This window comes from Frieseomelitta varia, unplaced genomic scaffold (assembly GCF_011392965.1).
Source record: "Frieseomelitta varia isolate USP_RPSP 00005682 unplaced genomic scaffold, Fvar_1.2 scaffold_215, whole genome shotgun sequence".
Classification (NCBI taxonomy): domain Eukaryota; kingdom Metazoa; phylum Arthropoda; class Insecta; order Hymenoptera; family Apidae; genus Frieseomelitta; species Frieseomelitta varia.
Window position 1 is genome coordinate 739,198 of NW_025109917.1, and position 27,099 is coordinate 766,296.

The 27,099-nt window shown below is 39.3% G+C and overlaps 1 protein-coding gene across 4 annotated transcripts in view; it reads right to left on the reverse strand.

Moving 5' to 3' along the window:
• The window catches only part of LOC122527313 (neprilysin-2-like), a 35,138-nt gene that overhangs the window by 7,371 nt on the left and 668 nt on the right, over positions 1 to 27,099 (reverse strand). For 3 of the 4 annotated variants that reach the window (XM_043651375.1, XM_043651374.1, XM_043651376.1), the window contains exon 2: positions 760 to 908. In XM_043651375.1, the coding sequence (XP_043507310.1) occupies positions 760 to 908 (149 nt within the window). Of the gene's footprint in view, positions 1 to 759; positions 909 to 15,981; positions 16,373 to 27,099 lie in introns of those variants that run through there. The other variant, XM_043651378.1, reaches the window with a different exon arrangement.

Genomic DNA, 27,099 nt, shown 5'->3' on the forward strand with positions numbered 1-27,099 from the left:
GTCTGCCTATTATCTTATCTTATCGCAGTTTAATTGTTAGGCACGGTACATTCGTTCAAGTTCATCGTGAATGATTAAAAGTGTATTGTTATGCTTTGGGCGAATGGTGCCGTTCGACGCACGACGCGCCATTTTTTTTTTTTAGAAACCATTAAAAACTCCATCGTGCAAATTTACGGATTGTCAGAAAGGAAACGATCTCTGCATTCACTCGTTTGTTATTTGATGATTATCGCGCGAGATTGCAACTGCATAATTTTCGATATTCGTAATATGGATCATGGGACTCGTTGATGCTTCGAAATGATTGTTAATGGGAGCCATTAAACGACGTCGAGTACTGTTTTAATTGGAAGCGGAAGTGTAATATGATGATAACTCGTTCTCTTTGTGAGTTCAGGCTGATAATAATTGTGGCATTTGTAAGCTCGTTAAAGCGTGTGTTTATATAGGAGTGTAATTAATCTTGGATAAATAATCCAATGCGAATTCGATATTGGAAATAATGGGCATCAACTTTCAAGAGTAACAGCAACAGTTATTATGAGATATTCAAGTCACGAGTATTAAGTTCCTTCATCTTTCTTTTCATCGATAGTACAAGCGCTCGTTTATACGTAGCTTCTACATGCATTATTAAGACATTAGGCAATTTGAAAGCACAAATTAATTACGAAGGCGATGCTAACATTTCACTGGATATAACGTCCGATCAAAATTCATTGTGAATTATCTGAAACTGTGCTGTAATATTCTTACCATTTTTGGACGACATGTTACAGGACATGGTGTTCGCTGCTAGAACACCGAGTGCAACAGCCAACGCGATGCATAAAAGCACCCCGCAAACTGCTATCACAGTTAATCCGCGTTCCAACGTCGATCGTCTCTTCCACCATGTTGGATTCCTGATAAAAAAAAGGATAACCAAAATTAACGTTTGTTAAAATAAGAGGAAAATTAGAATATATGGTTTTTTAAAATGTTAATTTAATATTACATTAATATCGAAATTTTTTAAATATTTATTATTTTTCTAATATAACGAATCGACTGTCAAAAGTTCTCGGTAGCTAGCTGAGCAGAACTAGTCGGGACTTCTGACTGAATTCACTCGGAGAGAGTTAGGTCACCTCTAGAGGCCAAATGCAATCAGACTCTTCAAGTACAGAAAATAAAATCTAGCCACATTAAGGTTCGAAATCGAATGATTTAGTGCCACACCACTAGGTGAACCCTCGACAGATTAGTGCGTAAATCCAGTTCAATAGGGCTGAACATTTTACGTAGAAATATTTGTATAATCAGTTCAAATATTAGATCAGTAATCTCTGCTATTTGGGAACTTCGTTTCGTATAATTTAAATTTCAATTGAAACTCGCTCGAAATCGCGTGATCGCTGATAAGATTTACAGCGTTCCTTGCGTGTTTAAGTCCTTGAGTAAGATCGGTGGATCATTTAAAAGATTCAAGAAGGTCTTCTCCGTTCTGTTAAACAACAGTAGTAAAAATCGACTGTTAATGGAAGTATATCGGGGTTGTTCCGTGTTAATGGCTTCGCAGTCGCGATCCTTGAAGTCTATCCGGCATCAACCGCAGAATACGATTTGCAAAACTGGAAAGTTCGAGAAGATGGTACTCCACGAGCGTTGATTATTGCCATTACTGCGGTTTCGAAATAGGAAAGGAAGATTATTATTTTCCTGTTTTGTTGCAAATGAAATTCGCTAAAAGCAAGACTTTTGCGACCTCGCGAAGCGAATGCTTTAATCGGATCCGAGTATTTTACCAAGACGCAAGAGATTCTTCTCATCTGTGTGAGATTTAATGTCTTGTTCAAAGGAAAAAAAACAGCTTCAAGATAAAGATTATATAATTCGACGTCGTTTTATTAATAACATTTCTGCATTTCTAGCGTTTAAAATCACACGCGTGCTTTACGTAAGTACGAGGATGATGAAGTTGATGAAAAATGATATTCTTGCGAATCCTCTCGCGAATACACGTGTTACGAAGCGGCAATTTATTACTCGGCAATCGTTGGATCTCGACTTGCGTGAAGTGAATCGCTAATGGACGCAAGACGCAATAATTACTTTTTCTATTGCCTTGTAAAAATATTTCAAAACATTTACACGTCGTCCTTTATTTTTTTGGCTGTTGAATTTTTTCACACTGTTCTCAGTTCCAATTTTTCACGTGAAAACCAAGAACGACGTTTTCAAAAAACAAAACAGAACCTCCGTCGAGAAGGTGTAACAGTTGTCATTATTGATTTCTATTGTTACTTCTGCCCGCATTGTACCTCACGAAATAGACTATCATCCGTTGTGTCACAACGTGTCTATTACGCAATTGATGCTCCTTGTAAATGACAATTTACTCGCATTCACGGTGCTACATTTTCAGGATCTTTCAACTTTAACGGGTTCTACTCGTTTTCCCAAAGAGTCTAGACGGTAACAATAATTGTGGCAGTACGAGCGCGTGGAACGTTGAACGTCAGTCGCAAATGCGCTTCTAGACGGCACCGTTATGCAGAACCCGATTGCCTTTCGATAGTGAAAAGTAGCTCGAAGTAATCGGAAGCCAAGCGTGAAGCTAACGCAGCTTGTACAGATACTGCTCGCAATCAGGTGAAATGCTTTTATTGTTGGCAACATGTGTATTACGACATAATGATACAGTTTCCCGTCTTCGTGTCGTTACTTTAAGTAATCGTGCTGTTGTAATAAATTCAAGCAACAGGAAGCAGATTTAGTACATTTGTCGTACGACGTTGCAACACTTGTATCATATTCTGAGGTTTTTTTTTTTTTCTTTTTTCTCTCAATCGGTCACGATCGTAAGCGTACATCGACCAAGTACGGTCCAAGGCCAACTAGTATTTAACTTATTTAATTGATCGGTCGTCGTCGATACTAGCGGCGATGCGAAGAACCAATCGATACTTATCTCTACACGATGATGTACGATGATGCAGATGTTTCTACTTCTGGTTTTACCAGATACATCAAAATGATAAATATTAATCGCGGTAATATTTTGCACGGGATCTCTCTCGGTATCTCTGTTATCTGCACGTTTATTATGTCTGTCGTTGTTTGATAATACTTGTTAAAAAAGATTATGAGATATTATCGAGGTTTTTAGAGATAAAATAATCGCTTGCGAACGTTCTTGCAATGTTTGAGCCGTTCAGCTGCATTTCAATCAGAATGCGCGCAAAGTGGCAAGGAAAGAAGTGCACAGGCAGCAACCATAAATACCGTTTTATCATACATAATTCCCTCTGTAAAGATTGCTAAATACCGTGCTTCTTACCAGTCTTGAGACTTGTATATGTATAACGTGCTCAACTAACGTTGAACTTTGTTCTCTCTTTAGACCAAAAGGAGTTTAACGCACCATTTCAGTATATCGGGTAACATGCGCGGAATATCCAAATGGCAGAAGTAACAACATTATTGCGAAAGTAGATGAACGTTCTCCCAGTGAGTTGTCTGCATTATGTGTAGCTTTGCTATACTTGCGTCCGTACGTACGTACATCAATGATTTACGTCGCTTGGACAGAGTTTATGAAAATAATCTCGCGTGTAATTCGTGGTTATTCACATTGCTCAATGACTGTTTAATCATTGAAGTAAAAAAAAAAAAAGAAAAATGTATATTAATACGTATATGCAAAACAAATGTGTGTAAATATGCAATATTTTAATACGTAACGCATTTGCTTTTTACTCAAAGATTCTCAAACGAGCTTCACCGTATTAATTTGCTTTGCCATTGAAATCATCAACGAGCCTATCACGACGCTTGCTTTGCCTTTGTTGTTTGCAGAGAATTTCTCATTTACATTGCAACATTTATCTAAACAATAAAAGAAATTGCATACATATCCATATATAAAATAATTAATGTAATTAATTTTAATACGTAACTCATCTGCTTTTCACTCAAAAACTCTCAAACGAGCTTCACCGTATTAATTTGCTTTATCATTGAAATCATCAACGAGCCTATCACGACACTTGCTTTGCAGAGAATTTCTCATTTACATTGCAACATTTATCTAAACAATAAAAGAAATTGCATACATATCCATATATAAAATAAATAATGTAATTAATTTTAACACGTAACGCATTTGCTTTTCACCCAAAAATTCTCAAACGAGCTTCACCCTGTTAATTTGCTTTGCCATTGAAATCATCAACGAGCCTATCACGACACTTGCTTTGCAGAGAATTTCTCATTTACATTGCAACATTTATCTAAACAATAAAAGAAATTGCATACATATGCACATATAAAATAATTAATGTAATTAATTTTAATACGTAACGCATCTGCATTTCACCCAAAAATTCTCAAACGAGCTTCACCCTGTTAATTTGCTTTGCCATTGAAATCATCAACGAGCCTATCGCGACGCTTGCTTTGCCTTTGTTGTTTGCAGAGAATTTCTCATTTCCACTGCAACATTTATCTAAAACCGATAAAAGCAACTCTGCCCTTAAAGCCAAGTTTCAAGGCTGCAAATAGTCTCGCAAGGAAACGCGTTAGCCGTGTAACTTCGTTAAGCCGAAGCCACGGTGGTATCAGCCAGCTGCAGGACGCAGTTTAACAGCCGCGCCGCGCGGCTCGCGCAATCAAATTTTAATTAAGAGAAGCCTGCCGCCGTAAACGAGCGATTTAATCCCGCTATCGTTCGCAGACGCGTGGCGTACCGGCGGCGGCGGCAGCAGCAGCAACAAGAGGCAAGCGAAGTAAATCGGCCAGTTGCCGTTAGAGTAAGCAAACCGTTTCGAGCCGAGGAGCAATAGGGTTCGCGACGCGTTGCAACTCGAGTGTATTGACCTCCTCCAGGGACAAGCGTACACCGGGACGCTTCTCGCAGTCAATGGCCAAGCCTCTCGACGCTATCGGGGCTAAGAAAACCTGGGGAAAATCGTTTCGACGCGCGTCATTCTGTGTCTCTCTCCCTCTTTCCCTCTTTCTCTCTCTCTGTCTTTCAACTCGATCGAATTTCCATACTATGAACAACCTGGCTTGCGCCGAGTAGTGTGAGAACTCGGCTACGATCACCCTGACACACTTACACCGCCAACGAAACAACGATCGAGCGATAAATGTCGCGGATGCTCGCGCGATCGACGAATCGATAGCGTGTAACACCTTCCTTTCTATTTCTGTTTCTCAGCAGACACGTTTTCCACGCATATTTGCGAGAAAGATGTACAGCAGACTTTCGTGCAACGCAGATCGAATCGATAGTTTTAGGTAATTGCTCTATCTACTGTCGCAACGGGAACTAAATGCATCAGATACCGGTATTTTGGTATAGTACGGCAAGTATTATAGAATAAAGAAACACGAATTGGATAAGATCGTGTTTCAGTGGAATCGGGATCAATCGGCACCATTGCAGATTGAAAAAGTGAGACAGTGAGAACTAGTGAGGATGCTTTTTGATAATGACATTACTTTAGCACGGTTATTTCTTGATTTACGTTATTATCTAAGAAGAACAATGTATAAATGATAATTACTAATTCAAAAGAAAATGAGCAATCTCCTTCAAATATACCCATTTTCACTCATCTTCATACATAATAAACGAAAACTATATATTTAATACTTGTTCTTCCTTGTAATACTGCGATATGAATTTCAGTGTTTATTATATCTCAATACTGGCGCCAATTAGCGGTGGAAAGCGTTTAAAAATACCGGTATTAAACGTACGATACTCTTATTAATGGAACTGATCAAAAAGCGGTTATGTTATATTATTACTAACTCAAATATCGGTAAAATATTAAAACCTCAAAACATATCGGTATTCGATCTCTGGTTCCTACAACGCGTTAAATAATAACTGCATTCAACATTTGAAAATGAATACCTAGTTTCACCGAAACGAAGACGTTGGAACGTAACTTTTGGACGATTCGGACAGCGACCAAGACGATCGAGAGTACAAAAGTATATATTTCAATCTTTTAAATCAATTATGCAATAAACAATTTGTATAATTACCTCTCTCGTTGAATCTCTATGAAGTAAAAAGAATTTTATTACGTTAATGATAGGTCGTGCGAAAACATAGAAAATAAAAGTTTCCATGGCAATGATCATTCCAAACTTTTATTTGAAAGATAAAAGCTTCCATGGCAATGATCATTCCAAACTTTTATTTGAAAGATAAGAGCTTCCAGTGAGTGAATGATCACTCGAAACGCTATGAGCATCAACCGAATATCAAGTGGAAGTCCTTCATGCGGAAGTATTAACGATCGAGATTGTTAGCTGCCGCGCGAGCGAAGGACGAGGAAATATCCTCTAATTTAGTAGGTATCTGTCCTCGGGAGGGCAGAATTAGGATCCCGGTCGATTCCGAATTTGTCGCGTCGGTGGCCAAGCAATCGCGCTTGGTCGCAACAGATTGCTCCAACTCGATGTAAACAGCCACCTGAAAATGAGCACCTAGCAATTTCACGCGGAATCACGCAAATGTACCTAGTCCGATTCGTGGATTAACAAATCAATGTCGCGGAAACTGCGATATCCAAGTATTTACATACTTGCTCGATAAATCTCCAACGAGTGCAAATCGATCGGCACGCCTCGCCGCGAAACTTGCAATTATTTCCTGTTAATTCTGTTATTATTATTGGTTTCCAGCAATAATAATGTGAGTCAAGTTAATCGAGAAAATCGAGGAATGTGTACGCGTTTTCTCACGCTTCGTCCATCAATCGTTTTAATTCAATTCTCGGACATTAATCGATTCCCCGAAGCGTGCCAGAACAATGGCTCTATTGTGTACAACACGACGGTAGAAATAATGAAACGTTTTCGTTGCCTTTTGAAGTTGAAGTTCTCCAGTTAGGCCCGGGTGAATTTTTCACTCAGCGGGTGTTTCACCGACCACACGAAACCGTGTCGAATCGAAATGATACGAAGCCCGCGTGGCTCGCATGCTAATAATCGAGTCGTGTGTTTTGCTCGCGTCCACGATGAAGCTCGACCTTCTTCAGCCCCCCCCCCCATCAGTCGCTCCACTCTCTGTCCTTCTCTTTTATTTTCTGATTTGCAACATCAAAGCACGTTTGAGTTCGCTGAAACTCTCGACGACGAAATTGAATTAAATCGATCGAATATGAAATTGCTCGATTACGAAGTGAAGCATTCATGCTCCTTGAATTTCGTCCAATCGAGCATAGACGAGCCGAACTTCGCTAATTCCTCGCGACCTTGGCCACGATCTTCCCGCGCGAGGATCGCGCCAACGAATTATAATCCAATTACCTCGAATCATACGGCAGCCTGTCTCATTTCCGCGAATTATACGATTCGTCGGTGCTTCGCGCGCGCGCGCGCGTCGAAATCCCGTAAAACGTCCTCGCGTCGTTGCTTCCTCAATTTTTCCGGTTTCGCGATCGCTCGAGCTCCTCAAGGAGATATTCTGATAATTATTCCGTAATCCGGTTTAAAAAAAAAATCAATTTTTTTCTTTTCACATTTTCTCAAAGTGTATGCTTTCGAAAATGTCTATGTAAAATGATTTGTTTGAATTCGTAAAATTAGCAAAGTTATAGATGTTTAAAGGGAACGGTGTACTGCTCGCAACGTAAGTATGAATATATTTTTGTGCAACGGGTAACAAAAACTTCAAATGTGTTTTTCTTATAAAATATTTTATTTTATAATATCATTATTTATTTTTATATGATTGTTATTTTATAATATTTTATTTGTTCTACTGCTCGATATTGTAAGTATGAATATTTTCGTGCAATGGGTAACAAAAGCTTCAAATGTGTTTTTCTCATAAAATATTTTATAATATTGTTATTTATTATTATATTATTGTTATTTTATAATATTTTATTTGTTCTGCTGCTCGATTGATTGTAAGTATGAATATCTTTATACCACGGGTAACAAGAACTTCAAATGTGTTTTTCTCAAATTCATACTTTTTAAACTGGTTGACGAGATATTTCAGACGTTTTAGTTGACCGATTGACTTGAAATTTGGAGGAGAGCTTCACTGAATGTACCTTTATCGCACGAGCCACGGATTTCAAAATCTGGTGTCTTTTTCTATTTTTGTTTACCACTCAAATGACAAAAAGCACAAGGAAAATCGATATTTAAACTTCAAAGTGCTGCCATTTCTTTAATTTTCGAAATTTCGCTGTTTCCGTGGTTCATGCGATAGCTATATTTATACTAATTAAGATGCATTTTGGTTTTTTAATTTCAAACAACCGGAATCACGTCACGTTTTTAAAAACGTGCTTTACCCAAGGCTATATAATTTCCACAACTTCCATTAATTTCGTTAGAAAAAAAATTGTAAATACTCTTTAAGCATGAATAAATCTATAAAAAACTGCATAGCAAAATGTATCATGATTTTTCTTAGAAAAAAATCCCCAGAAAGTCGATTTTCTTAAGCCGGATTACCAGAATATCCCCTTAAAAAGAAAAAAAAGGAAATATCCATGTTGAAGCGCAGTTTATTCAATTTTCTCAATTATTGAAGAGAGGCGGTGGGCGTTCACTTCTTCGAGAACGAAACTCAGTCCGGGTTTGCCGGCGCTCGCTTGGATTTTGGAAGCGAGTCGACTTTCTCGAGCGGCCTCTTTAGCAGGAGTTGGCAAAACCACGGGACCTCGTTCGACTTTGTTCAAAGTGGACGCGATAAGGAAACTAAAAGAGCGTCAGCGCGCCGAATACAAATTTGTTTCGGCTACCTTCGAACGATACGCCTAGTTCCGCCAGGCACGATTCTTCTTCTGCCGACCTCAAGGTGACTGCAAATGCTTATCGCGGAAGTAGGAAGGGTGAGAGATGAATTTTAAATTACGTTTGACGAAAATATACCGTCCAGAGGGTATAAAGATTGCTCGAGATTGCTTGACGTATTGTCGAAGTTTTGTCATTTAGTTTTGAAGAACGATCATTGACATTTAGGATAAAATACGCTGAATTAGACACGTGAGAGGATACGTATGATTTCGTGCTTCGAACGGTCAAACAGTTGTAAACAGTGTCAGTCTCGAACCAGTACTGCACGAAACAGCCACTTCCTGTAGAAAGCAACGTGCCTTTTATGCCTGGAAGCCAAAGAGGCATGTTTGATAAGACAATGATCTGTCGGTGGATATAACCGGTTATGCAGAAGCAGGTATGTAAACGAAGAACGTCGCGATTCTGTCATAATCACGTTCCACAGGCAACCAATCATTTTTGTTTTCAATTCTTTTTTTTTTTTTTTCTTTTCCATTGCTCTTTCGCACAGTGCGTATTGTATGCAGATTTCGATTCGAGAAATAGAATAGAACAAAAGGAATTTGACGTTCATTAGGTTGAACATTAATTTTCAAACGCCTTTTATCGTAAAGCTTTAAAGAGTTTGCCCGAGCAAAGTTTCGCGACAAGAAGTTTCGAATAATCTTCTGCCTACTGAGGCGTGTTGCGAAAGTTGCAAAAACAGAAAAGGAAAAGGAACGATACGATTGGTTTTGTATCAATTTGTATCAATTTTTTCTCGTAAATTTTTTTTATTATCGATTTTCCACCGCTGTAGGTAAAAGCACGTGGAACGACTAGAGAGAAAGTGCGCGGGATCAGCTAAAAAGAAAAGTTGATATTTTCTCGCATGTCCAAGCAAAGATACCTACGCAATACCTTGAAATTAAAAATCTACGTATCTAGGTACCAAGTAAAACGTTTCCAGTTTAAACATTTCGAAATCACTGTATTTATATAAGATTATAAGTATCAAACTAAAAACCAAAAGATTCTATAAACAAAAGAACTAAGAACGTACTAAGAAGACATTTCCACCAACGATATAAATTATTAATTAGCGTACAATGGAATAATAAAGCAATCGAATAAAACGAAAATATACCGGGGATAATACAAAACATTTAAAACACCCTCCTCTTTTTTTTCAATAAAAAAATAAATATATCTTAGACAGACGATCGAAACAGAATATTTTGATGGTGTATCGTTTGTTTACCTTGATTTCGAAATTCAACGCGCGCGTGGTGCTTCCTTGCGGTCGCTTGCAAATATTTATGTGGTACCATCAACGTACCAATAAGGTTTTGTTTATCCTTTGATTCGCGTGGAACCGCGCGAAACCGCTTGCAACAGCCGCGCGCGCCTCTTTCACAATTCATGCCCGCAATTCGGCGCGATCATTTTTGGTTGGGTTTTACTTCGAGGTTGCGTTTATTCGAGCTGGTCACTCGGAGGAAGCCGAGACACTTTCACTTCCTCTCTCGCGGGTAAAAGCCGTGGTAAAAAAGCGCTGGCATAGCTTTTTCACGCTCAATTATATCTATACTATCCCCTGGAGCGTATAGAAATTTCGAAATCGTCGTATCGCGTCTAAACGTGAAGATCGACGAAGATCTTTACTCAAGATCGATTCGAAAGAAATCGTCTCTCCTGGTTCGCGCTTCGTCACCCGACGAAGACACTTGTTTGCGGAATCGCTCGAAATATTATCGTACCGAACATCACGTGTCCCTCCGTCGCGTGACTTTTACTTCAAAACAATATATATGCACGACTGGCTAAGTGTTCACGTTTGAATTAATAAAGAGAGAGTCAGAAGAGACGTGAAAAACAATTTTCTAGTTTTCTTTTCTTTTTCTTCTTTTGCTACATCTAGACGAGGTAAAAATGAATTTATTAAATTTTGCCATAGAAGGGATCGCCGATAGAGGGAACACTTTCGGTTCGTGCCAAAGGTTTATTAAATGGCAACAAATTTAATCAAGCCATCAACTGTGAAACTGTCGACCAGCCATCTAACCATCGACGTTGCTTACGCTGGCACAATAACGCGCGTCCTAAGTATCGGAGCAGCGTAATGTCGTCAAGTTCGGGAATATACCGTGAAAGCGGTAGCTAGAAATAATTAGTGTCGCAGCGCAAACGACTCGTCCCGTTTTATTGGCCATGCTCTGCCGTAACCGTTCACGCAACTTCGTAGCTCGCTAAATCGTTGAAATTTAACAGCAGCCAAGAAATTTGCCAAGTTGCAACGCAACGATCGCCCGACTTTTTATCTCGGTGATTTCGAAACTTTCGAAAATTTCATCCGCCTGTATATTTACGAACGCTTTTATATGACCGTTCTTCTGCCGCATATTTCGCTCCTTCTTGACTTTTATTTTCCGAGTAACTTGCCGAGTTTAACGAACAGCCCGACTACGCCGAATTTATGTACGGCGCCGTTCTTGTTAACTCCTTCGATTTACTCGTTTATTTATCGAGTACGTGCTCCGCGCGATCGAGATCGTTGATTTAAGCGATTGTTTTTGTTAACGTCTCGACCTTTTCAAATTTCATCTAGCATCTCGATTGTATATTGCGCGAGTTACAAGGAAGCTCAGTGTCGTGTAAACTTTCGTTTCGTTTTCTTTTTTTTCTTTTTTTTTCTTTTTTTTTCACTGATTGTAAGATGCAGACGGCCACTTTGAACAAACGTTTGACAACGACGTCGCTTGCATTCCACGATCTGTTGAAAGGACCAAATTATTTTTCTATTTCTCTAAATAGAGCGAACGGGCAATGGTGTGCCAGCAATTGTGCTATTTCTTTGAGGGATATTTCAGAAGAGACAAGTTCCTTTCAAATAAGGAAAACGTTGTTTAAGAGTGGCGTTTAGCTCTAATTTGTAATTTGTTACGGTACCTCTCAAATAAAATAATCACTTCCCCTCGCGTTGCGTCACGAGGATCGTAATTCGTCTAAAATGAGAAATTTCACGGCCTTGCAAACTTAATGGCAAGTATTTCGGCAATTATTCAATTTGACCAATATCCCTGGCTACGTGCCCACTTAACACGAATCATTATTAATTATTCTCTTTATTACACGGACAAATAATCAAGAAAGGAAGCTCATCTGCATACAATATATGCAGAGGCAATTATTATTTAAAAAGCGCAGCTTCTTCTCGCTTTTCATTCGCTCTCTCCTCATTTGCATTTACGGATTCCCTTTTTTTTTACACACTTCATTTCACAGCCTGAGAAAGATTAAACGGAACGATATCATTCTTTGTTTTAGGCGAGCGGGATGCCTAATTGCGGAATATGTATCGTGAGTTCGCTGCTTTCAATAGGAAAGTTGACTCACAATGGAAAAGAAATCGTATTATTTTCAATCGACTACCGACAGACTAGTCTGTCTAGGTCAGATAATCTACGGACATAGAGTTTAAAAAAAGAAGTAATTTTATCCTGGTTAAAACAATTGTTGATTACGTCCGAACAATACCGAACACGTGGCAATGGAAATGATATATTCTCCGCTCTGAAGCGGAGAAGCAAATGAAAGGAAGAAGGAACAATGCTCGCCTAGTTAGATCACGACCGTAGAAATCGATTTCGCACCTCGTTCGTTTCAGAATGATGCAACGTCTCTCGCGTTCGCTTCCATTCGCCTGGCACGACCGGAACAAAAATCCTTCGTATCATTCGAACTATCGTTTACTATCCCATTTACTGGTCGTTAAACGTGAAAGAACCAATAAAGAGAGAGAAAACAGACGATTGTGCAATCGACGAGAAGTGATACAAGGCTGCCGCCGATTGTTTGCAAAAATGATTCGGAAGGCGACCTCGCGAGAAGAACTTGGAGAATGAAAAAGAAGAGAAAAAAGGAAAGCAGCGCGGCGTCGAGGAAGCGATAACACGTGTCGCGCGAAGCCGAGCCTCAAAATTCGAAACGACGAATGATCGATGGGACGCCTTTGAAACAGCATTCGCGTCAAAAAAGGATGGATGTTGATGGATAGAAGGCAGTGATTTTATTTATCGAGGTTCAATCTTGAAGGTGGAAAAAATAAATGTGGAGTTACCTTCCGTGGCGTTGCGTTGAAAGAAAAAAAAAAAAAAAAAAAAAAAAAAGAAACGAGCTCAATCGCGACCGAGAGATGAATTACGCGTAAATTGACTGAAAGATAAATCGCACGTGAAACGTTGCCTTCGTGCAGCGTTTGCTCTCAACAGCTCAAGTTGTTTAACTCGCGTCGAAGATTTACGAGGGAACATTGAATGAAAATTAGAATTACAAAGTCCTGAATCTGCATTGAACTATGAACATCGATCAAGGTAAATATCCTTGTGCTTTATTGAAAGTTCAAGATCCGAGGTTCAAGAAGCGAGAGGCAATATTATCGAAACTGTAATGTAAACTTTTAGAGACTGTTTTAAGTAGTGATAACTAACAGTGTTGAAACTTTTGTCTGAAATATAAGTATCTTGTACGTACAAATGTGTTCTAGAATACTTATTGAGACAAGGATAATTTTGCTAGTTTTAGACCATGTAATCACTTTGATAGATAACAGAAGGCACTTGTCAGCCAAACAATTGTATCCAATTCAGCAAAGACAGCCTCAATTTTCTTAACAATCTGATGATATTTCGAGTTTTCTGCTTCGACTCTGCAGAATTAATTCTGCTTTCACTTTGTTATTTTAACTTTAAATATCTTTTCGAATTCTCTCAAACAGTACATATGTATGTATTTTTCATTCAAACAGAATTCTACAACAGTTTAGAACGTCGTGAAATTTAACTGAATTTCTTTTCCTGATCTGCGAACGAAGATCGTGGTAATTAACAATGGGCTGATGTCTTCTCTCGATTGCAAGATCGATCCGACAATCACGGCACAATACGCATTAACGTGAAACTGGCTGTGGAGAACTTTCACCGTGACTCGAGTTTTAAGGCCTGATCGGAACGACCGCCGCACCATTTCCTCCTCGCTGTAATACATCTGCGTTATGCGTGTCGCGTGTGTTTACGAAAAAAAAAAAACTCGAGCGCAAGAAAGACATTTTCGGCGCAATCGATTGCAAAAAGTCGCACAGTGCGTAACGATCGACGATTCGCATTACGGCCAGCTGCGAACACGAGAATCGATCGAGACGGGTGTCGATGTCCCGCGGCAAACAAAATGGACGCGTTGAGAAAACCTTTTAACCGCGGAGGATCGAAGCTGATCCTAATAATGAAGTTCTCGAGTCTTTTCATCCCTCGCGTCTACTTAGATCTTTCCAAGATTCTATTTCGAATAATATTTCCTCGAAATATTGCGAAGCTTCTTTTTTTTTTCTTTTTCTGTTTAAAAAACGAGATTCAACTGCAAGAAAATTCGAAAATTTTAACAGCTTGGAGCAGGGTTAAACGAGATCCGCATCTTCAGATGATTAAAAAAAAAAAATATTCCTTCAGGCACACGGGCGATAAGATCGTTAGTAACGACCCGCTAATTGGTTTCGTCGAGCAGGAAGTAAATACGAGTTAGTGACGGATCGATATCTCGAATCGACTGCTCGATTTCTTTTTCATTTGCAGCGGTGGATGAGCAGATAACATCGAATGACGATTCTCGGCGGTTAAAAATGTGTCGGATTCCGGACGTTCCCGAGAGTTTCTCTGTTTTTCAAAATTTCAGTCGAATCGGAATTCAAGTGACGTACTTGAACAACAAATGTTACAAATATCTGCATAATCCCGAAATTCGCCGAGTGAGGTCGAACAGATTCCGATGGTTTCGCGCACAAAATTTTGACTTTTGGGAGACTTTTCGAAAATTTTTACGGTCACAATAACGGCAACGGCGTAACATCAACGCCTGGCTGGCACGTTTTATCACCGAGAATTCGAGCCTGCATTGAAATCACGGAATCTCTCTCCAAGTGGAGGAACAATAACTCGTCTCCACGTAAGACGTAGAGAACGAATTAATTTCGTTGAACGTTGTGCAAGAGGCTGTTGAAGGTATCGCCTGTAGAACCATGAAAAATAAAGATATCGTCGATTTGACAATTTGGACGATTATCCGCGGGATATTAGCGTCTCCGTGGCTCGTTAGCGCGTTATATTTCGCTACGACGGTTACCTTGTTTCGTCACGATTGTTGATTGACATTTACCTCAACGAAGACACCGCGAAATAGAAAGAACTTATTCCGCGAACGAACGGGATTAACGAGATGCGTGCGCGTTTGGAACATCATTGATCGAAATGAAAAGGGACAAGTAGGTTTGCTGTGATTAGGGCGCCAGTCGTAAATTTGCATCCGTCGAATTTGGAAAATATCTCTGATAAATGATGGCGGAGCGTTGTTTACGCGAGTCGATGTAATCTCGAGTTGCGAATGTATGTACACAACGTCGCGATGGGGCACTCGGCGCCAAATTCCCTGCCAAATAAACAGAGCAATGGCTCCGCGTTTCAAAGGAAACAAAACGCTCGTCGTCTCTTTGCTTTTCTTTCCTTGGTTATAATGAGCCTACTGGTAACGCACGTTCAATTTATAGATATATTTATAAGATAAGACGTCATTTGTGTTTATCATGGTTGAAACGCTACGATTTACGGCGTAGATTCGTTGCAAATTATAGTTGAACAATGGCTAATGTGCATTTGCTGTGATAACAAAGCAGGTGAATACATGCTTTATACCTAAAACGCGTGTTACTATCAACGTAATGCTTTCGTCAATAATAATAGATTCCTTTACACATAAATATCATAATGTTTTTTTCATTACAATTTCACATTGCAAGTGTTTCAACTAGTGACTAGTTTTTTAACAAACTTATGCAACCAGGCCAAAACGACCATCGAAGATAGAAAGTAAGGAGATAGGTATAAACGTATCGTAAAACGTACACGATCGAGATTGTAATCGAAACGGAGCTAAAGCTAGGAAAATTGCTCAAATCGAGAGACACGACAGAATCAGATTACGTCGCGATACGAGTCTTCTTCCTTCCCTCCAAAAGCAAACGTCCATCAAATTTATCGTTCGTAGATGAAAACGTCGTGGAATGAACGAGGCTGCGATCTCCGCTAATTTTCTCAGTCATCGAAAGTTAGCGGACTTTCGTGAGAACAGTGAATCAGTGAAACTCACTTGATAACAGTCTGCTTCATGCTGTTTGTCATTCTGTCTTCTCTCGGACTTCTTCAAAGTTTCTTCCTCTTCGCTCCTGCTGCGCAAACTGTTTTCACTGACACATTACCACACGCACTTTCTCTTTGATCCTTTTTTTAAACAGCCCTCACTGTGTATATATCGATTTCTGTTTCTTTTGCGTGTAGAACGACGCGGTACTTCCACGAATTTTCCGGAAGTCGAGAACTCTCCGTGCCGAGGTGTTTCTCGGTTTCCTCTATCAGTGGTTCCTGTCGTATTTCGGCAATTCGTCCTCGCGATACTCCTTTTCCTTTCCTCTCCTTTCCTTCAGAGTCCGGATGTGAATCGGTTTGGACTGTTGGCGCCGGACTGAAGGAGTACGCGCGTCTCTCCTCGTATTTAAACGCCCTCTCCCTACCTCTCTCGCCCTCTCTTTCTCGTTCCCATTTGGCGGCACCGCGTTTCCATACACTCCTCTTCCTTTTTCCGCACTCCTGGGACGATTCTGGCCGATTTGCCGAAAAATCCGTGATTCGATCGATGTGTAACGCCGAATATAGATCTGTTGGCCAAAGCAGACTCGAGGTAACTCGTTAGAAATAATATCTTTATTTAGGGATCCTCTTATTTTTCTTTTGTTTTTTTTTTTTTTTTTTAGTTGCTCCGTATTTTATAGTCATCGTTCTACGATTCAAAGTCGTTTGTTGGCGACGATTGACCAAAGTTTCGTTCTTTTTCAATGTTTCTTTTCTTTTCTTTTTCTTCGTATTTTTATAGTTATCGTTCTATGATTCAAAGTCATTTGTTGGCAACAATTGGCCAAAGTTTCGTTCTTTTTCAATGTTTCTTTCTTTTTTTTTTTCCATTCATTCGAAGCGTTCGTCCTCTTCGATGATACTGCGCGCGTTCAGTGATTTCCGAAACATCGGAAAAAATTGTTCTCTTCCTCTGCGCGACCGACACCGAGATTACTATGCATCACGGAAACATTTATTGCCGATGAACGTCAATGAGCAACGTGCACATGGTCGCACGCCAACAGAATACCAGGATCGTCGACTTTGATTCGAACCGTCGTTCCAATTCTATCTGTCGAAACTTCTCCCATCGTTGTAAAACAAACGATCTTTTTAATCTTTTAAGATCTTCGAAATTTTAAATTTAAATTTAAATCTTTGATTTTTAATTGACAAAAACCTCGCACGTGTTTGCGTTCGATGGTGAAACCTCGTTATTATATATCTCTGTGCCTGCGGGGCCTCGAAAAGCAAAATAATCGGAATTTCTATCAGATTACAGACTCGATTCAAAGGTACGCGTTAAATGTGACGGATGCCTTCCTGCGAATTCATTTGGGAGGAAGGATTATCTACCAAATCGAGAGCTACACGCACGAAATTGAAAGAGAGAACTAGTTCCAACTGGTTGGCGAGCGACAGTAGTAGCAGATGAACGATACACGTAATCCATTAGCTCGGATCGCTTCAAACACACGAATCACGAAAGAAAAACAGGCAGCCGTCGTAGCATGATAAGCTTCGTTAAGTGAGTTTTTTTCTTAAAAAGAAAAAAAAAAAAAAAAAAAGGTTCGTTTCGTCGTGTTGTCGATCAATCTCGAAGCTGCATCGATTCGACAGAACGGGTACGTAACTAGTCGCGCATTCTCGACGATAATATCCGACACGGAGTGCAACGAACGGTATTATTTCAAGAAACATCGTCAAGTCTGAACCGTGAGTGACTTTTATCTCTGGAAAGCGATGATTCAAACGAACGATGTCTATTAAAAGAGTAGGACGCGTTCGAAACAGTCGTTCCACAGTCATTGTTTGAAATACACCCACGCGAGAGATTCCCCTTTCGATAGTTCGATTACTCACGGTACGTTGTTTATACCGATATAGACTCGGCCGAATCGATTTCTTTGGGTTAGGTTTACGGTTTATGGAGCGGTGTCACTGGGCGCGGGATTCATTTGTTAGCGTCTACCTCTGTCTGGCTAGGTGAAAAGCCTGTCCCGGTGCGTAAGTTTGGCCGAGTTTCCCAAAGTTTTGCGGAGCAACCGACGTTCCTCTTCTCTGGCTCGACGCTTCAAAACTATTACGCGCGCAAACTTTAAAACTAGTGTCCCAGAAACGGCGGCGGAACTCTGTAGGGCTTCAACCTACATAGGGTGAAATACATAGAATCGCTGGTTAGCGTCTACCTGTGTATGTATTTTGTTCGACTTGCGAACACCTGATCGACCTGTTATAAGCAACGTGATTCTTTTTGTCGCTTCTTCCGTAACTTCTCGCGTCCGATGCGGCAAATATTTTACTTCCGATTCACGCCTAGACGCACGTATGTATTCTCGTCTTTGTCGTCTTTCCGTTGTGTCATTCAGCGTGTAGTTTCTCTTCTTAAACTCTGCTACGCACGTCGAGAACCTTTTGTCCCAAAATTGCAATATTTTCTCAGTTTTAAATATATTCAAGTATAACCAAATACACAGGCAAAACAAATGATAAATTTATCGCTTCTCGATAATTTCTATTCAGTGATATCATACCGACGAATTATTGTTTGGCCACTCGTTATGGTCCGCAATCAGTTGCCCAGCGCAATTGGTTAACATTAAAATTTTTACTGAAACACTTGCAACATTGTGAGAGAACTGCTTTGTCAATCATATTAAACCATGTTTAAACAATGTATCAGCGCGATTGATGTACTTCGTGTTTCAAGTGAGTAATTAAAGAGAACAAACACGCAAGTTTCTTTTAGTAATTAACTGCCAGCAACTGAGTAATCGTATATTATTATTCGCTAATCGATCGTGCAAACACGATCTTCCGAACAATTTATGTTCGTATTGAGCTCGTTAGACATACAGCTGTGTGCATTATTTTCTATCAAGAGGAACACCGCCCCGTGTTTCCTTATCTACGATCTGGAGTGGATTTAGGACAATGCAGGTTGACACTGTGTCAAGCAACGAAAAATTGCGAGCGAATAGTCGGGTGTAATTGTAGGCTGAATTTAGTTCAACGATTATTATGTGGTTATGTAAGTCAAATGGATTCTGGCTAATTCTTGCTTCTGTTTCTTCCTATGGGATTGCTCTTCGCAAACAGAAAGTTTAAATAGTTTCTTGGGATCGTTCGTTCGTGTTATCTATCTAGTTATGAAAAATCCAAATATTTCTTTTTTTTTTAAGTGTATTTAACTATTGCCATCATTCACATTCGAATTATACTAAATTAGAAAATTAACCCTCTGCGCTCGATTGGCCTCTGTAAGGGGACATCATATTTAAATTTAGATAAAATTACAAAATTTTTTATAATTGCTGATAATTATAATGAATGAATGGTGTTGTATGATATAGTATAAGAGTAATAATAAAATTTCAAAAGGAGAAATTCTTGAGGAAAGAGGCAGTCGTGAGTTGACACTCAACGAATTATTATTCGAATAAACTGAACATCTTATTGCCTCGTACGAAAGTTTATAAAATGAGAGCGAAGGAAATTTTTCAGGAGATTGAAATTACGTATCATTAACTTCTATGTACTATACTTGGTGGTTTCTTTGAACAAAGTTACATACCAGAGAAATATAATCAACAAAATTTCATTTAATAAATGCCATTTAAACAGAATGATTATTCCTAATGCTGTATCATTTTATTTGAAGCGATACCTCACTCACCATTTCGTAAATAAATTGCTGGATCATAAAAAAAATGTTTCCGAGGGCAAAGAATTCAAATCTGATCCAAGATCTCTCAATTCAGTTTTTCTTTCTTTCTTGCATTTGATTATCGGCATGATTCACTTTCGAATTAGCATCTTGTAACGTGCTTCTTGCCTTAATAAGAGTGAATTCAGTCGCAAGATTGTGAGTTGTGTCACAGAAAATTACTAATACGACAAATCCTGACGAACCTAACCAAAGACCTCTGAAAGATCACTCTCCAGAAATTCATTTCAATTTTCATCTACATAAGCTATCACAATACCACTTTCGAGCAATTTTTTTTACGACGTTTTCCTTTCTCTAATAACGGACAATTCACTTGCAAGATTGCCAGTCGTGTCTTGGAAAATGATCCGTCGTATTACGACGCGGGGACCACTCTCTCTGTGGAAAAAAAATAATCTCTGTGAAAAGTGAATTCAAGGCGTTTACGCGACACGACAGCGAATCTGTACCTCGTTTCTCATGCGGCGCACACGCAGATGTCATTAACGGACAACAGAAATCGGACCGCGTCGAGAAACAGCGAGAAGTATTGTACGTTTGTTAGCGGTCGAATTGAAACGACGATTTATACTCTGAGTTTTCAGAAATCGTCGTGCCGTTTTACGCGAAGTATTTATCAAACGTTTCAAAGGTAACTCGATTTCGCTCCCACGTTCTTACCTGCCCGATCTGTCCGACCTTCACCTTCTTTCCCCCGATTCGTAGAAACTGTTCTTTATGACGTGGAACGCGCGATGCAGCCTGCAACGCTGTCATTCGCTACAATGGCACTAAATCATGCTCGTGGAAATATCTGAACGTCCACATTAACCTGAATCGCACGCTTTATCAAAGATCGTTCAATGAAAGAAAAGTATTTATCCCGCAGACCTGAGCGTCGTTCGATGTCGATGACAATTGACACGTTTCCGTCAATAAAATCCATGACACGCGCTCCTGTCATTATAGCGAGCTCTCGAGCAGTACTCTCAAAAGTACTGTTACGAGGTTTATTCCCGTTCAATAAAATGCAATTCTTAAAGCTTACAATGAAATTACCAACGAAGCTTCCCATCGACTTATAACTTCGTAGCTCAATTAGATTTTCTAATTCGACTCTCCGAACGCACGTGTAAAACCGGTTACGTTATTGCCGGATAGCGATTGTACCGGGGCTATCCCCGATAGAGAATCGTCGCGATAACTGGGCTTCAATCGAGGGCATTGGTAATAATAAGCTCTTCCTTCGAGCAATTTATTGATTAGCTTATCGATCGGGCTGGCAATACCACTCGGAACAATGGCTAAGGTCGATACCGTTAAGGCCCCCGCACACGTTGAAACACGCGGCGATGCATGCATCGATTTCTAAGTTTCACGATGCAATGTATGTAACACGGTATCGATGAATCGGCAGGCAAATTGACTGTAATGAAGATTTCGTGAAACCTGGAAGTTTCAACGTAGGGGCCTTTAGAGTCGGTTTGCCTGCCGATTCACCGATACCGAGCTACATGCACATACGTTTCAACGTGCATCGTGAAACCTAAAAATCGATGGATGCTTGAACGTGTGCAGGGGCCTTTATGCATTTCAACGTTCGTCGTGGAATCACGAGGCCTTGCAGCACGCCACTGCAGCTCGATATCACGATTCGAGACGGCTGACGAGCGGAGGACGAAGAAGTCCAACTGGAGTAAGGTCGGTGAACCGCGATCCAAGAAGTGTGTCGGCGTTAATTAAAGAAATCCCATCGATTATCGGTTAACACTCCGAGTTAACAGCTACGCCGGGGAAAGGAGAACGTGTCCGATCACCCGTCAAACGGGAGGGAAAACTGCAGTTGTCTATTCTGTTGATAGATAGGGAATCTCATTTACTTTAGGTTTCGTTAAGAAGAGCACGATTTCAGTTTCAAATTGTCCAATCTGCTATCGCGTTTGCTAAATTAACCAAGCGAGATTTTCCTTTCAGATGTTATTATGGTTTATACAGTTGGAAGAGCTTTTCCCTCGGATCTTTCGGGAAATTCCCCGAAGCCTCTGAAATGGAAGCCAATGACTGAAGGTCGAAGATCAAGGATACCGTATCTAAATTTAGCTGCTATGTCTAAAATTTTGATCCGTTGTCCACACGGCGTGTAGGTGAAGTTGTCACGAAGATACAAACTCTTGACTTTCAAGTTCACGGGAATGACGAACAACAAATTAAACGAAAGTCTTGCGTGATAATTCATAGTATAGCTAACAGGAAGATCGTCAGTGGAGAATATTCCGTTCCCGCAGCCTCGAATCAGTACACGATGCAGGCCATCGTGGAGGTTTTAGTCGGTAGGAATCCGACACTACCCAGCTCTGTAACATGGGCTGGGTGTCTTATGCAAGACTTCCTCCAGGTATAAAAAAAAAAAAACAAAAAAAAAACAGGAAGATCGTAACCAGATAAGCATTCCAAAAACGGGACTCCCGAACGAAATTGCTCACGCGCGAATTTACGTCCGAGTCGTCGGGATTTCTCCGCGGTTGATGCACAGTACGTGTTAGCCGGATTTGCGTTCACGTGATTATTGGGAAGAATCGTGATTCTCGAGAACACTCGAGAGGTACCGTTGCACGAGACTCGACGTGTGTGTGTGTGGCACAGAATCTTAGAAAATTAAAGGCTGCGGGAGTCGGGTTTATCTCGCGTAATGTAATTAGCCCGGAGATACGCGAAGTCGATTAGCTACCAAGGAGTTCGCGTTCGATAACAGGAAGTGGTCGTTCGAACGGGGCAACTCTTTTTGCGTAACGTTTACGAAAGGCGAGAGACTCGGCCGCTTGGGCGTGTTGCCCAAGTTCGACGCTCTACTTTTAACTATCTGTCAACGAATCTGAAACAGATCGTAGATCCTACGGTACAGGGAAACTTCTGTCAGCGAGTTCGAGTGGCGTTTAATGATCGCGAGGCAACGTCGTGCATTCGTAATTAACGCTCATTATGATCTCGAACTGATACTGATGTAGAACGTAAGTGGAGTGTGGTCGACATCGTTCGTGTCATCCGAACGAGATTTCGTAGAACTTAGATAGAATGATACGTAAAAGAAAGAAGAAACCAATCACTCGCATGAAGGATTGATCGTTTACACGACGCGTGAGCGAACCAATGAACAACTTTTGAACAATGTCATTCATATCAGAACCTGTCTTTAATTGGGATAAGTCGAATCGAGTCGATTACGCTTGCCTGGATTATCAAAGACAGCCTGGTTTACGTACTCACTGAGTGAGATACACATGCAGAAGCGAAACGCGAAGTTACCAGGAGTGGCTTTACAACAACGTGGCAGCTAAAGTTTATCGAGGTTATCCCGTTAGACTAAAGTCGCAGTGTCCGTTTTATCGAAGATATGGCATTCTTCTTTCGATCGAAGCTGTTTTGCTTCATCTTTCAGATCGTTACATCGTGTTGAAAGAAAGTAATACGTTCGTCTGGATCACGGGTGGTAGCCATTCGAATGTTAAACTTGTTGCTAGTCTTGTATGATTTAGCTTTTCATTCGAAGAAAGAGAAATCTAAACCCGAATTTGTCTCCTTGTAGATTCTATAATAATTTATATCAGAAGTCAGAAAATAGTAACAACAGCGAAGGATATATCGCATTGGGATTTCTTTCGAATGGAAATATGTGAAAGCTCGAATGATCTTTGTATTCATGCAAATCCGGATATACATAATCGAACGATAGTTCAAAAAGAAACAATTTCGAGGACTTCATCGTGAAACTAATTTTAAACCTGTCTGATTTCGGTGTCAGAGGCACACAAAATCGATGATAAATCACAGCCGGTGCTGCCACAGAATCTCATTGGCTGGAAAACTAATGAACCTGGCATATCGCCATCTAGACTTTTGCTACAATACATCGAACAAGCAATCTAAAGGATAGGGATTTCCAGACTAATTTTATGACCACGTGCGTGATTTTGGCTGTTCTTGAGATTGCAAAGAATAGTGGAAAGTAAGTTAGAATGAGAGATATACGTGTGCATAAAATCTTCACAAATTTCAACATTTGGAAGAGTTTCGGAATAACCGAGTGACCATCGTAAATCCACGAGCAAACTGAACTGAATTTTTAGTACTAGACGAAGCAGTTTGAATATTTGGAAAAACCCCTCCCTTCACACTGGCACGTTTAGATTCCCTTTCAAAAATTGAAGTTTCCTAGGAACTCGGAAGGGACCTCGAACTTTTTCTAAGTCTTCTCATTGAACTTGAATTTCTGATTTGGACTTTGAAGTTTGTTACTTGAATTTTCTTGGATTTGAACTTATACTCAATTTCATGATATTATAAACTTGAATTCTTATCTTTTATATTTATATCTGTTATCTTTGCATCTGTTAATAAATATTTGATTTAACCGAACGAATGGGCACAAACTCATTCGAACCCAATCAGATATCTAACTGTAATTCAATCACTTTCCCAAGAAAATTGAAACTTTTTCAACGGATGTGTCATTGATAAAGGAAAATGGAAATACGTCGGTGATAAATGAATTCAGTTATCGTATTTGACGAGCGAGAAGCTTATAATCTTTAAAAAAACACCACATCCGATCGATGTGAAATATCCTGCCGGATAATATATTTTATGGAAATTGGATATTTCGTTATGTAAAGAGTGATCGAGCGATAAAAAGTAACGATAGGATTCGTATAGATAGGTATCGATAGGAAAACCATCAATTCGTTTAAATTATTTAAATTATGAGAAGAACGTTTCATAACATTGGCATTAACCAATATAGATAATTTTATAGTTATCCAACACAATAAATCTTAAAAATATTAGATTAGAAATATTTCCATTTATTAGAAATTACAAGCCAATCCAATTTCGACCACTTACAACTGATAACTATATTGATGTTTCGTCAAGAGGTTTTATTCCGAATGTAAACTCATGGTAGAAGAAACACGAATTGTTTTAACAACTATGGACTTTCTGTTCACGGTATCTTTTGTTCTAAACGTTATATCCCATACGAGGTACATTGTCAGTAATAAAAAACTCGATGGTCGTCAGAACTATGTACCACTACGCCAACGATTAAGAAACAATTCATTTTCAGCTTAACAAGCTTATTTAACAGGATAGTCGAAGGATCTTCGGCTATTTGTTTCACTTTCACAGTTTCTCACAAGTGCTTCGGTATTGACTCGCTTGTTGCTTATGTAACTCACAATTTGCGTTTCGGACCGCGTAATTTCGTCGTTCAAGCGCAAGAGTAGGGACTCGCCGGTGTGAATCCACCGTGAATCCAGCAACGCTCGACGTCGCCATGAATATTCATTCGCATCTCCGGTGCCTAATAATCAAACGCGGCGACCGCCACGTGGATCGTCGTTCTAGGATGTTTACGAAGCAATCGAACGATCGAACGCAGATTCGGGATTAGATGCACAATGCTCAAAGATTCTGTAAGCACTCCGCGCGATCGCTCGCGATTTCCGCAATAGATTTTTGGAATTCACAAGTTACCAATACCAGTAGCTTTTCTTTCATAAGTAATAATTACAATCGAAATAAATCTTGTCACAAACAAGCAAATGAGAATCTACAAACGCATCATTCCGTTCCATATAACGGAACAACCAATGCCGTTCGGACACGAACGATGCAACTTGCATTTTACGACTTGGTTTATGACACTGCATAGCCTCGTTTCCGCTGATAAACAAAAAATGCCTGTAAATTCGGAATTAATTATTTCTGATTAATTACCGCGCATTTGCATAAGAAGCAACTTGTTACCGAGCTCTGTCAGGCGTAATCTTCGTTGCATTTAAATGAGACTGTTTTCGACGATCGATTGAAGAAATTCTTGGCAAATCATTCGTAGAAGCGTTTTCCCTTTTTTCTTTTTTCAATCGTTTCAAAGATGTGACTCAGCATAAGTCTTTAACAAAGAGAAATGAATCGAGAGGAGAGGAATGGAAGCAGCAGTCTAGCGATGTGTCAAACTGATATTTTAAAAAAGAAGATCTGTACTCAGTCCTTGGAACGCTATTTTCAAATACAATATCGTAGAAATATTGACGTTTTAACTTCTTGCTTTGTGATTTTAAGCTAGGAAAAGGAAAATGAACCCAAACGAATAAACTTTGAATCAACATTGGTGACTCGTTAGAAATAATTAATTCCGAATTTACGGGCATTTTTTGCTTGTCGGCGGAAACGAGGCTATGTAACGTCATAAACCAAGTCATAAAATGCAAGTTGCACCGTTCGTGTTCGAACGCATTGGTTGTTTCTGCATGCCGGTTGTTCCGTTATATAGAAATGCCGAAGGCGATGCTAATGAGGTAAATTGAAGTCATAAATGCATCGTAAAAGGTCCGATAACCTTTTCGAAAACTTCGACCTTTCTTTTTCTTTCACAAATTGGGGTCAAGGAAAAGAAACAAATCCGAATTCTACTTGGAATTTTCGTGCTTGCATATAGAGTGCATCGAAAAGAAAAGATTTTTTTTCTCGCCAGCACGACTGACTTTTTAATGGTTTTATAATTTAATGGTTATTCGTTGACTATCCTAAAATAGATGAATCGAAAACTATTGTCGATTACACGAGTTTTAAATTAATCTAAATATTCTATAATTGAAGTATTTTTATTGAAGGATAGCATTTACCTTTCGTATTATTTGTTAAAACTAGAGAAAATAGAAATTCTTATTGTTTCGGTAGCTCTGTCAGAAGCAAACGCTTCTGTTTCATATCTCATGTCGGAACGATATAAAAATAATGGAAAATTCTGGAAACAATAACATATTTTTCACCGTTGATCACTGTTATTTGACGTATCATTTATCCATGTATCACTCGTTTCTACATATGTAAGTACATACACATGTATGTGCATATATAGTTCAATATAGAAAAACTGCATGAATCGACATCAGTTACAAGAAACGTATTATTAAATGGGTATTCTAAATTGTCGAATTTTTCTTACAAAATTAAATCTTTCTCCTGAAAGTTGCTTCAGGTTAAAATGAACTTTATGAAAAATATAACGAAACAACTATGGACTTATTACATGGATCTACCTAATAGAAAATACATTTATATAAGCGTATATTATTTAGATATATATATAATTATGATATTCAATAATATTAAAAATTGTTTAATTTATTTATCCAAAAATGAAGATTAATTATAAATTAATTAATATTTACTTTTGCCTTCACATTATTTTGCCATATATTCAAGTGTTATTTATCTCTTTTCCAAGAATCCAATCAAATAATATCGATGACCACCCTTATAGAACTAAATGAAATAATAAAAAAAAATAAGCATGCTTCATCGTTGATTCAGTACATAGAGAATATT